The sequence below is a fragment of the Mauremys mutica genome, chromosome 1 (genome assembly GCF_020497125.1).
Source record: "Mauremys mutica isolate MM-2020 ecotype Southern chromosome 1, ASM2049712v1, whole genome shotgun sequence".
Lineage (NCBI taxonomy): Eukaryota > Metazoa > Chordata > Testudines > Geoemydidae > Mauremys > Mauremys mutica.
This window is the reverse complement of record NC_059072.1, coordinates 318,023,333-318,035,844: the sequence shown is the minus strand read 5'-3', so window position 1 is coordinate 318,035,844 and position 12,512 is coordinate 318,023,333. Positions and strand designations below refer to the sequence as shown.

The window sequence follows — 12,512 nt, the reverse complement described above, 5'->3', positions numbered from 1 at the left end:
ATGGTTTGGACACAAATGGTTTCCGGTAGAGTTTTATTTTGTATAGCATCTCCCTCACACATTACAATAAAAAATGCTTCACAGAGTTAAACAATACAGCTACACAAAATGAACAGACGCAGACAGCTACTCACTGGTGCAGGTAAGGACGATTACCTCTCCAAGTTGCCTTACTACATACGAGACGACACTGCAGCTCCCTGATTCCCTTACGAAAAATCAAAGCAGTATCTGGACATGGGGGGGGGGGGGGGAGGCCTAGAAGGCTGGAACTTTTTGTCCCCTACATCGTTAAGTGACAGGAGTGTCATTTTCTGCTAACCTTCTTTGCTGAACCCCCACCCCCCTTTTTCCGTCTTCATCTCCCAAACACACGCCCAACAGACAGTCAACCAATGTCCGTAGTAACGACAACAAATAAGGCGCCTGGTACTTACCATGTCAGCTGGGACACTGCTGGACATCTTGCTGTTATACTCTGGTGGTTTAAAACAACTTTTTAATTAAAATAATAATACCAAGCTCGCCCAGCAAGGGATCCGCGCGCGGTTCGGCGGCAGTAAGTTCAGTGTTACTATGAGTGTCTGATATGCAGCGAGGAGACTGTTTTGTTGAGGGGGAAATATCCAAGAGGAGCCGGTCTCCAGCGGGCACAGCAGCAGCCCGGAGGTGGCAGCAGATCCTTGTCAGCAGCAGCGGTGCCAGGTGGACCAGGCAGGGCTCTACAGTGACATGAATTGCGTGCGGGGGTTTTTCTTCCTTTTCCAGCCCAGACCGATAATGACGGGATGATTCACGGGATAGCTCTGCGCCCAAGTCACCTCCTCATTAAAGCGGGCGACCCAGACAGGCTGGGCGACCTTCCGGGGGCCGGAGCGAGCGGCTGAAGTTTGTGCCCTCCCAGGAGGCGGGGAGGGGGCCGGGGGCGGGGGCTGACCACCCTGCGCGGTGTCTGCGGGCGAGGGAGAAGGGCAGCGTCTCTCCCCTGCCCGGGTGCCCTCCCGCACGCCGCTCCAAGAGCGGCAGCGCCTCAAGGGGGATTTAAACGGCAGCCGCCTCCAGCCCGCAGCAGCCTCAGGTCTCTGCTCTCATCGCCGCCGCCCCAGGCCCCGCTCCAACGGCTCCCTCAGCGGCCCGGCGGGGACCCCAGTGCCGGGCTGGCTGCCCTGTCTCGTCTCGCTGTGGGCCGGGGCCGTCTCAGTGCGATCCGCTCTCTGCCCCGCGCCCGCAGCCGCCGCCTGTCATCTTCCTCTCAAGCCAACATGGCGCCCGCCGAGCCGAGGGAAGGGGACACGGCAGGGGAGAGACGAGCCCCGCCCCCCGTGCGTCACGTACGGCAGCCCCCGCGAGGCACCATGGGGATTGTAGGCCGCGGAGGGGGGAAGCCTCGGAAAAGTCGAGCACCGCCCTCCCCCAGCAACGGTTGCTAGGGCTGGGAACGGGCCGCTGGCGGGGCTGGGCCTGGGGAGCGGCATCCTGCTGCGCTGGTCTGGTTGTCACGGGGGCGCACACAGGGGCCCAGCAGGGACTGGCGCCTCGCCCGCATTTCGGCAGGAGGCCGCAGGCTCAGGGGGGCCCCACACTTCCCAAGGGACTGCCGGCCTAGGAGCCTCCCTGGGAGCAGCAGGGGCAGCAGTCCCAATGGTCACCCTGCTCTCCAGAGCCACTGGCTGGAAGCTGGGCCACTTGCAGGGCTTGGCACCACCAGGGCACCCAATTCCCTGAACTCCTTACAGACCCAGCCGGGCCGCAAGCAGATGGAGTTTTCCAAAGTCCTCATCCTGCATTTCACTCAGTATTCATAGTGCAACTTCTGTGAACTTGGCCCGGGCCTGGGGGCCAGGCACCAACCTAAGATACAGCCACTGAAAGTGATGACATGTTACAATGCAGGGTGCGAATAAGACATGAAAAAAGGCAGGTTATGAAGGGTGCCTGAGATGCCTTGGTGACACACAAACAATGCACTCATTTTCTTTATATATTATATACCTCCAAGTAAATATTAAATAAATTGCACTGTTTTCATGAGGTGGGCTGTAATGTACTTTACAGCTACTTGGAGTACCACTGGGAGCCCTTTTAGGTGATATTATTTACAAAAATATGGTTGTATGTTTTGTTTCTGTACATTTTCCAGCTGAGTAGGAGAGAATTATTTCTTTATCCCACGGGTTCACATGTCTCAGGTATCACAGCACTTCTTTGAACTTGTCAATTCTCAGATTCTTTTAGCCTGAAATATCAGTCATTTCTAGTCTGGACCATTCTTTCTAAGCTGTGTAGTTCTTTCAGTGAAAAGCTCCGATGGGACCCACAGCAGAAATGATGACTTATTGCAGTTTCAAAAGGAAAATAGTCCCTCACCAAATGCGTCCTTACTTCAAGGCCAAATTTTCTTAAAAGAAGGCTGTAGGGCAATTTGTGCCTTACCACTGTCTGATTTGGAATCCCAGCCCTGGCTAAGTAAAGGTAATGTCAGGTGGAAGAGATATTCCACCTCTAAAAAGGAAAAACTGATGTCCAACTGTCTAACCAAGACGCAGATGTATAGACACACATATCTGCTCATGTAAAAGTGTCAAAGAAAATATTAAGAAAATCAAGCAGATGATTCCTTAAGGATGGTTCACTATCCTCTATAGACACCAGACTGAATTTGTAGGTCATAGGTCTCCTGTAAACCCACATCAAAATATGGCTAAGTTCAATACTTCAGAAAGTTAGAGACTGCCTCTCTGCCCATGCTATACTACAGCATTGGTGTTCAGAGGAGGCATTTGAGCAGGAGCCCTCTCAGTATAATGCAGAGGGAACTTGCAGCAGGATGTCCTTCATGATGGGTCCTCCAGTTTGGAATGCATTTCTCTACTCCTTGGTCCAAAATAGCACAAATTTGTTGACCTCCATGGCTTGCAGCAAGGTCCATCTCATTACTAGAGTTTTGGGGGAAATGAGGAGTGTTACAAGAAAGAGCTAGTGGAGAGGCCACATGAATAGGAGATCGGGGTTCTATTCCCAGCTTCCCCTGCTGTCACGTTGTGTGACCTTAAACACATCGCTTCACTTTTCTGTGCCTGTTTCCCCTTGGTCATTCTTGCTTGTTTAGTCTGAGCTCACTGAATGACTCTTTCTCTCTGTTTATATGGTACCTTACCTGTTTATATGGTACCTTATATGGTACCCCTCAGCTGGGGCTTCTAGGGCCAGCACTACATGACCACAAATAATAATAAAAGGACTGGTATTTGTGGAAGCAGCAGGATAGTGTTGGAGCATTGATTTTATTGATCTCTCTGGTAATTCTCAAGTTTTGGAGAAGCTGGTGGGTTTTTACATGAAAGAGCTCTTTTATTCTTTTTGTTATACTTCAAAATACAAAAATAATGATCATTGCAGAACACCAACCATAAGGGATTCTATGGGTATGTCTACACTACAAAATTAGGTCGAATTTATAGAAGTCGATTTTTTAGAAATCAATTTTATACAGTTCATTGTGCGTGTCCCCACTTAAGATTATTAAGACCATTAATTCAGCAGAGTGCGTCCACAGTACCGAGGCTAGCGTTGACTTCCGGAGCACTGCACTACGGGTAGCTATCCCACAGTTCCCATAGTCTCCGCCACCCATTGGAATTCTGGGTTGAGCTCCCAATGCCTGATGGGGCAAAAACATTGTCACTGGTGGTTCTGGGTAAATGTCATCAACCCCACCACCCCCTGTGAAAACAATGGCAATAAATCATTTCTTGCCTTTTTTCCTGGGTTACCCGTGCAGACGACATACCATGGCAAGCATGGAGCCCACTCAGCTCACCGTCACCGTATGTCTCCTGGGTGCTGCCAGACATCGTACTGCATTGCTACACAGAAAGAGCTCATTGCCTTTTGGCAGCAGACGGTGCAATACGATTGGTAGCCATCGTCGTTGTCTCCTGGGTGCTCTTTTAGCCAACCTCGGTGAGGTCGGTCGGGGCGCCTGGGCAGATATGTGTGCTCCTGGCTGGCTTCGGTGAGGTCGGCTGGGGGTGCCTGGGACATAAATGGGAGACGACGATGGCCGGCAGTCGTACTGCACCATCTTCTGGTGAGCAACCAGGAGACGACGACGATGGCTAGCAGTTGTACTGCACCGTCTGCTGCCAGCCTAAGATGTATTAGAGCAGCCTATGTAAGATGTATTAGGCAACCTATGGCACGCGTGCCGAAGGCGGCATGTGAGCTGATTTTCAGTGGCACTCACACTGCCCAGGTCCTGGCCACTGGACCAGGGGGCTCTGCATTTTAATTTAATTTTAAATGAAGCTTCTTAAACATTTTTAAAACCTTATTTACTTGTAACCCCTTTTTGTGTTTTTTTCTGGGGAGCCTTGGAATTTCAAGGGTCTTGGGTTGCTCCTTCCCCAAGCCCTGTTGGTGTTTCCCTGAAACTTCCTAATGGTTTGCTGCAATCTCTGAGATAGCCTTGCATGATCTGTCTTGTTTTGGCAGTCCAAGGCATAGTGACCATCTCTTCCACAGTTATAACAGAAACCTTCTCGACGGCTGTCACTCATCCTGCTGCTCTCCCCTCTTGAGGATGGCACAGTATGTCCCTGAGCCTTCATCATGGCCACTTCTCGGGTCAAATCTCTCAGTGCTGCTGCCACTGACGGGGTGTCTTCCATCTCTCCAAGCACTGTGGTGGTGTGACTCGCTGCCATCTTCAGCTGCACCACTGCATCCACTTGCAACAATCGCTCCTCCTCTTCACGTATCTCTCGAATGAGCTTGTGGAATGGGGGTGGGTTTTGGGCCCGCTCCCTCAGCTGCAGTCGCCACAACATCAACCCATCTTGTCGGGTGTCCCGAAGGATTTGGTCCAACCTAGCAGAATCAATGCGTTTGATGGGGATGCCCTCCTTCTGCACTACCTGCTGTAGCAAATCCTCTAGTCTCCTGATGAAATCCAACAATCGTTCGTGGGGCTCTTGATAGGTATGGCAGAAACGATAATACAGGTCTTCACTGCTGTCAGTAGCACCGTAGACACTTTCAAGAGCGGTTAAATAGTCTTGCACTGTGGCAGCTGGTTGTGAGTCTTTCAGGGCTCGGATAAGTCGCATGGCAGGTCTCTTCAGACTCTCAAGCACACGTTTCCGCTTCTCAGCATTAGAGCATTCCCACTCTTGGACAAGTGGCACCGTAAAATCCCTCCAGGCCGCGTAATCATCCTCCCCTGAAGGTACAGGTGACACCCCTGAGAAAGAATGTAACCGCTTGTATGGAGCACTGTCATATACCGGCTTCAATGCATCTTTGAGAGCGTTTCCCAGCTCTTTGGCCCATCCCACCAGGCTGGGTGCTGTAGGTGTTGGAGCCCCTCCTAATGCCAAAATTAATTCTTCTCTTGTCCGCTTCTCATCCACCATCAGAGCTTGCAATTTCTGCGCTAAAGAATCCACCTCAAGTGACATGGTCACACTAGATGGGAACTGCTCTGCCCCCAGAATTGTCCAGGGTATACCTTCTACTTGCACCTCTTTGGGCACTTTATCAAGATCTGCCTCCTTGGAGTGAGTACATAGTGCTACCATGCCCTGCACTTTGCGGTTGTAAATACGGGTGTGGACCTTTACCCTCCCCAGTATATCAGCTGCATCTAGGCTCTCCTCAATCTCATTTGGTTCCATCTCTTCTGGGAACCCCGCCACCAGCACAGCTTTGGTTACTGGGATTTGTGCTCCTCGGCACAGGTCTTCTAATAATCCTCTCTCCATGTTTTTTTTTTTTTTTAAACTGAGATGAAAGTCACTCAGGAGTTTCTTTTCTCTGTGAAGGAGAGTCCAAGGAGTGCAACGTAGGGGTGTGTGTGTGTACTGCAAAATGCCCCGTACGGGCCACCAAGTGTAACTTTAGCGCCCTCATGGCCAAGATGGAGTCTGCTCTGCAGGCAGCTCAGGCCAAGAGACAGTGCACGCAGGAATGCAGCAGGAGAAATCCCTTCCACCCCAGGGGCACCTGTTCCAAACCCCGCAGAGTGAACACACCCACTCACAGGAAAAGTACAATGATATAACAAAAGGAAGTATTTATTTACAGAGAGATGAGAGGAGAAATACAACAAGGGGAAATATAAGGGGAGCTGTAAAACAGGGCTGCATCCAAACCAAGGCCCCACAGGCCCAGTGGTAGCACAGTCTGATAGGGCAGACATTGAGCAGTGTGTCTGCGCACAGAGTTCAGGAGGCTTGAGCAAAGTTCCAGTCTAGTGGTGAGTCTTGGGTGCTCCTGGTCGTCTTCGGCGCCAGTGAACTCTCCCCAGCAAACCCCTCCAGTGCCCTCTTCTGCCGCTCTCTGCAAAGCCCCTCAGAGTGATCACCTCCCCACTTAACTAGCTACAACCTCCCTCCTTGTTCCCAATGCAGAGTCACAAGCCCCAGTACTCACAGCCCCATGCAGCTCTGGGCAGCCGTGATACTGGGTCCAGATCTGGTCTGTCCTTCTGGGGCGATTCCCCCCCGGCACAGTGCTCCTCCTGGCTCCTGTCCTGGGCTGTCCCCGATCGGGCCTGTCCTCCTCAGCCGGGTTCTCCCTGCTTCCTTCTCCAGGGCCTGCTGGCTCTCCTTGGAGGCACCGCTGGGATTATTTCTTTTGGGGGGGGGGAGAGTGTAACCCCTTTGGGGTCTAGAGAGCATGGCCCCTTTAAATCTTTTTCCCAAGGAGGAGGGGGAGAGTAAGAAAAAAGGAGGGAAACTCCAGGGGGCGGGTCTGGAGCTCCAGGGAGGGAGAGGAGAGCCGGCAGGCCCTGGAGAAGGAAGCAGGGAGAACCTGCCTGAGGCCTGAGCAGGACAGGCCCCATTGGGGACAGCCCAGGACAGGAGCCAGGAGGAGCACTGTGCCAGGGGGAATTGCCCCAGAAGGACAGGCCGGAGCTGGACCCAGTATCATGGCTCCCTCCATCAGAGCAACAGCAGACAATCATTTTGTGCCCTTTTTCAGCACAGACACCATAGCACTGGGATCATGGAGCCCACTCAGATCACCGCAGCAATTATGAGCACTGTAAACACCACACACATTATCCTGCAGTATATGCAGAACCAGAACCTGCAAAAGCAAAAGCAGGCGAGTAGGCGACGGCAGCGCAGTGACGAGAGTGATGAGGACATGGACACAGACTTCTCTCAAAGTACGGGCCTTGGCAATGTGGACATCATGGTGTTAATGGGGCAGGTTCATGCCATGGAATGCCGATTCTGGGCCTGGGAAACAAGCACAGAGTGGTGGGTCCGCATAGTGCTGCATGTCTGGGATGATTCCCAGTGGCTGCGAAACTTTCGCATGCGTAAGGGTACTTTCATGGAACTTTGTGACTTGCTTTCCCCTGCTCTGAAGCACAAGAATACCAAGATGAGAGCAGCCCTCACACTTCACAAGCGAGTGGTGATAGCCCTGTGGAAGCTTGCAACGCCAGACAGCTACCGGTCAGTCGGGTATCAATTTGGAGTGGGCAAATCTACTATGGGGACTGCTGTGATCCAAGTAGCCAATGCAATCAAAGAGCTGCTGATATCAAGGGTAGTGAGTCTGGGAAATGTGCAGGTCATAATGGATGGCTTTGCTGCAATGGGATTCACTAATTGTGGTGGGGCGATAGACAGAACCCATATCCCTATCTTGGCACCGGAGCATCAAGCCAGCAAGTACATAAATCGCAGGTACTTTTCAATAGTGCTGCAAGCACTGGTGGATCACAAGGGACGTTTCACCAACTTCAACGTGAGATGGCTGGGAAAGGTACATGATGCTCACATCTTCAGGAACTCTGGTCTGTTTGAAAAGCTGCAGCAAGGGACTTTCTTCCCAGACCAGAAAATAACTGTTGGGGATGTTGAAATGCCTATAGTTATCCTTGGGGACCCAGCCTACCCCTTAATGCCATGGCTCATGAAGCCATACATAGGCAGCTTGGACAGTAGTCAGGAGCTGTTCAGCTATAGGCTGAGCAAGTGCAAAATGGTGGTAGAATGTGCATTTGGACGTTTAAAAGCATGCTGGCACAGTTTACTGACTCAGATAGACCTCAGCGAAACCAATATTCCCATTGTTATTACTGCTTGCTGTGCACTTCATAATATCTGTGAGGCCTGGTCCACACTAGGACTTTAATTCGAATTTAGCAGCGTTAATTCGAATTAACCGCGCACCCGTCCACACCAGGAAGCCATTTAATTCGACATAGAGGGCTCTTTAGTTCGAATTCTGTACTCCTCCCCGACGAGGGGAGTAGCGCTAAATTCGATATGGCTATGTCGAATTAGGCTAGGTGTGGATGCAAATCGAACTTAGTAGCTCCGGGAGCTATCCCACAGTGCACCACTCTGTTGACGCTCTGGACAGCAGTCCGAGCTTGGATGCTCTGACCAGCCACACAGGAAACGACCCGGGAAAATTTGAATTCCTTTTCCTGTCTGGGCACTTTGAATCTCATGTCCTGGTTGGACATCGGGGCGAGCTCAGCAGCACCGGCAACGATGCAGAGCTCTCCAGCAGAGGAGTTCAGGCAATCCCAGAATAGAAAGAGGTCCCCAGCATGGACTGACCGGGAAGTCTTGGATCTGATCAGTGTGTGGGGCGATGAGTCTGTGCTTTCGGAGCTGCGCTCCAACAAACGGAATGCGAAGACCGACGAGAAGGTCTCCAAAGCCATGACAGACAGAGGATATAGCCGGGATGCAATGCAGTGCCACGTGAAAGTCAAGGAGCTGAGACAAGGCTACCATAAAATCAAAGTGGCAAACGGATGCTCCGGAGCCCAGCCCCAGACATGCCGCTTCTACGAGGCACTGCATGCCATTCTCGGTGGGTCTGCCACCACTGCCCCACCAGTGTGCGTGGACTCTGACGAAGGGATAGTGTCGACGGCCAGTTCCTCGTCGATGTTCGCAGATGGGGAAGATGAGGAAGGAGATGAGGAGGGGGAGGCAGTCGACAGCGCTTCCAACGCTGATTTCCCCGACAGCCAGGATCTCTTCATCACCCTCACTGAGATCCCCTACCAACCCTCCGCAGCCGTTACCACGGACCCTGAATCAGGAGAAGGATCAGTGGGTAAGTGCTTTAAACATGTTAACATTTATTTCTTAAAAGAACAGGAAAATAGACTAGGCGAACAGAAGGTCTATATACAGGGGAATGGAACAGGCATCTTCCGCGGAGATCTCCAGGAAGCTCTCCTGGAGGTAGTCGAAAAGCCTATGGAGGAGGTTCCTGGGGAGAGCTGGCTTATTGGGTGCTCCGAGGTAGCACACTTTTCCGCGCCACGCTCTCAGCTGGTACTCCGGGACCAGTGCCTTGACGAGCATCGCAGCATAGGGCCCTGGCTTGTGCTGGCTTTCATTCAGCATGCGCTCTCTCTCTCTCTGTGACACCCTCCTCAGGGTGATCTTGCGCGCAGACTCCTGCATGTAAGTAGAGTAATTTGTGTACTATTAGTATTGGTAGTGCTTCACTGTTCCTTAGAACAACAAGAAGCGTCACTTTAGAGCCACGTGCTGGAGGCTACAGAGTGGCAGCATACAGGGATCTTTTGCAAGGGAAAACCGCGAGGGGGTGGAACAGGGGCAGAGTTTATGCTTTCAGGATTGCCTGCAGCAAGAGGACAGAGCTGGACATTGACTTTTAAGCAGCCAAAAGCCTTTGGCTTACCATGCCTGGCTGCTCCACGGATTAAGCTTTCCTGCCCCGCTTGTCTGGTCTGCAGTGCAATACCCCAGGCAATGAAAGCGAATGCAGAGAAATCGAACTTTCCCTGAGTGAGTGAGCATGAGATAGGTGCCGTCCATGGTCTGGTTCACAGACAATGAGTAGACTATGTTTCATTTTTGAGGAAATTTATCTTTGTAAGCAATTCACTCCCTTTTCCCCATCACACAGCTTCAACAGTACCCCGACCTGCTCCACCATGCCCCTCACAGATGCTGGCGCAGATTAGGCGGCGTAAGAAAAGAACACGGGACGAGATGTTTGCTGAACTTATGGGCTGCTCCAGAGCAGAGGCGGACCAGCAGAGCCAGTGGAGGGAGAACATCACACAGCAGCAGCGCTCACAAAGTGAACGGGAGGACAGATGGCGTCAGGAGGACCAGCAGGCGACTCAAACGCTGCTTGGACTACTGAGGGAGCAAACGGACACGCTCAGGCGCCTTGTCGATGTTCTGCAAGACCGCAGGCAGGAGGACAGAGCCCCCCTGCACTGTGTCTGCAACCGCCCTCCCCCGCCACACACTCCAATACCCACCTCACCCAGAATAACAAGAAGGAGGGGCACCAAGGGCCGTGAAAACTGTCACTGCACCAAAGCGGACTGCTAAATTACCCAAAAGTTCACAGTCCCTACATTTTGAAAAGTTCTTACCTTTACTGTGTTGTCGAGTATTAAAAGTAGTTTGCTGTTAATTACTGTTTCTGTCATGTTTGTTTGCTGAAGACTTTCTGTGAACGGGGGAGAGGGGTTTGGTAATTGCATAGGACATTCACCATGAGCAGGGTACAGACATGGGGGCAGGATCAACAGCAGGTTACTCACTGAGTGCAGTCACTAGGCACCCTGGTCAGTCTGTGAGGTGTTTTTAATGTTCTGTTCATAGGCGGCAGGTGCCCTGCTCCAGGTATACTTGGAGGTGGGTCTCTCCCCCGGCCCTGCCTGGATCGGGCCCTGGCCCACGCGGGTCTCCCCCCGCCCCGTCAATTCCCTGCCTGGAGCAGGTCCCAGCGCCCACCTGCCACCCCTCCCCCGGCGTGTCGTCTCCCCCCCCCCGCGTGCTGCGTCCCTACCTGACAGTAGAGCGGCTACTGGCAGAAATGCTGTCTGCTGCCCCAGGGTCCTAGCGCCTGCCATCCACAAATGGCAAGGCAGGTTGCCCTCACCCTGCCCTTCTACCGTAGCCCTGAGCCTCTACAATGCCCCAAACCCTCAGCCCCAGCCACAGCACGCAACCCCCTACGCCTCCTCCCCCTTCCCACACACCCCTCACCCCTTCCTACGCCCCCACCCCCAGCCCAGAGGCTGCACCCAAACTCCGTCCCAAAGCCTACACCCCTCACCCCTTCCTGCACACCCACCTGTAACCGTCCTCCCCCCAGAGACCGCTGTAGGAGCAGTAGCCTATCATTCCTAGAGTCTAGAAGCGGTCTCTGCATCACTGCACACCCTACCCACCACAGTCCGCGTCCCTGTTTCAACCCTTTAACGCGAAATCATTATTAAAGACAAGTTTTTTAAATAACAATGCTCCATTAACTTTATTTTTACACGTGTGTTGGAAGGGGGCAAACGGGGTGAACGGGGTATGAAACTGCAGAGGAGAGTCAGCAGTAACTGGGTAAAGAAACAGGGGCAGTGTAATCGGTTGGTCGGGGCTCGACCCTCCAGCGGGCAGGAGGGGAGCCACACCGACTCCCTTCTGTTCTCCTGCTGGTCTTTTAGGAGTCACAGGGAACAACGTTAGACCGCCAGGCCCTCTGGTGCAGGGGCTGGCCAACAGCAGTTCAAATAGGCCCAGGCCCTCTGGAGCAGGGGCTGGGCAGACAGTAGTTCAAATAGGCCCAGGCCCTCTGGGGCAGGGCTGGGCGAACAGTAGTTCAATAAGCCCTGGCCCTCTGGAGCAGGGCGGGGCAACAACAGTTCAATAAGCCCTGGCCCTCCGGAGCAGGGCAGGGCAACAGCAGTTCAATAAGCCCTGGCCCTCCAGAGCAGGGCAGGGCAACCGCAGTTCAATAAGCCCTGGCCCTCTGGAGCAGGGCAGGGCAACCGCAGTTCAATAAGCCCTGGCCCTCCAGAGCAGGGCAGGGCAACAACAGTTCAATAAGCCCTGGCCCTCGGGAGCAGGGCAGGGCAACCGCAGTTCAATAAGCCCTGGCCCTCCAGAGCAGGGCAGGGCAACAACAGTTCAATAAGCCCTGGCCCTCGGGAGCAGGGCAGGGCAACCGCAGTTCAATAAGCCCTGGCCCTCCAGAGCAGGGCAGGGCAACAACAGTTCAATAAGGGTGATCTTGACCCTCCATGTCTTGAGACAGAACTGCGCCCAACCCCACCTGGGAGGCGTCCGTCTGTAAAATGAACCCTCGTTGGAAGTCCGGGCTGTATAGAACGGGTTCTTGGCAGAGGCAGCGCTTCAGCTGTCGGAACGCTGCCTCGCAGTTCGCGTCCCAGCGCACCTGCCTGGGGCTATCCTTGGTCAAGAGCCCCGTTAAGGGCGCGGCTATGGAAGCAAACTGGGGAATGAAGCGTCGATAATATCCGACGATGCCCAGAAACTGACGAACGTGGCGCTTCGTCGTTGGTGTTGGGCAGTCCAGTAGGGCCTGTACCTTCCCCACGAGAGGCCGCACCCGGCCCCCTCCGACCGTGTAACCCAGGTAATTCGTCTCCTGCCAGGCGATGCGACACTTCTTGGGGTTAGCGGTCAGCCCCGCTTGCCTGAGTGATCTTAGGACTGCCGCGACCCGGGGCAAGTGCTCCTCCC

General features: G+C 53.2%; 2 protein-coding genes across 2 annotated transcripts in view; both read right to left on the bottom strand.

Moving 5' to 3' along the window:
• Positions 1-1,298, bottom strand: part of UBL3 (ubiquitin like 3) — a 61,749-nt gene extending 60,451 nt beyond the window's left edge. The window contains exon 1 of the mRNA XM_045016722.1: positions 438-1,298. Within this exon, the coding sequence (XP_044872657.1) occupies positions 438-464 (27 nt within the window). The 5' untranslated portion in view covers positions 465-1,298. The remainder of the gene's footprint in view (positions 1-437) is intronic.
• A 128-nt stretch (positions 1,299-1,426) lies between these two features.
• LOC123361714 (paraneoplastic antigen Ma1 homolog) lies at positions 1,427-5,762 on the bottom strand. Its single transcript, XM_045001840.1, has 2 exons — positions 4,538-5,762; positions 1,427-1,614 (listed from the first exon to the last, which is right to left on the bottom strand). The coding sequence occupies exons 1-2, from the start codon at positions 5,760-5,762 to the stop codon at positions 1,427-1,429; spliced, it is 1,413 nt and encodes a 470-aa protein (XP_044857775.1).
• Positions 5,763-12,512: the final 6,750 nt, after the last annotated feature.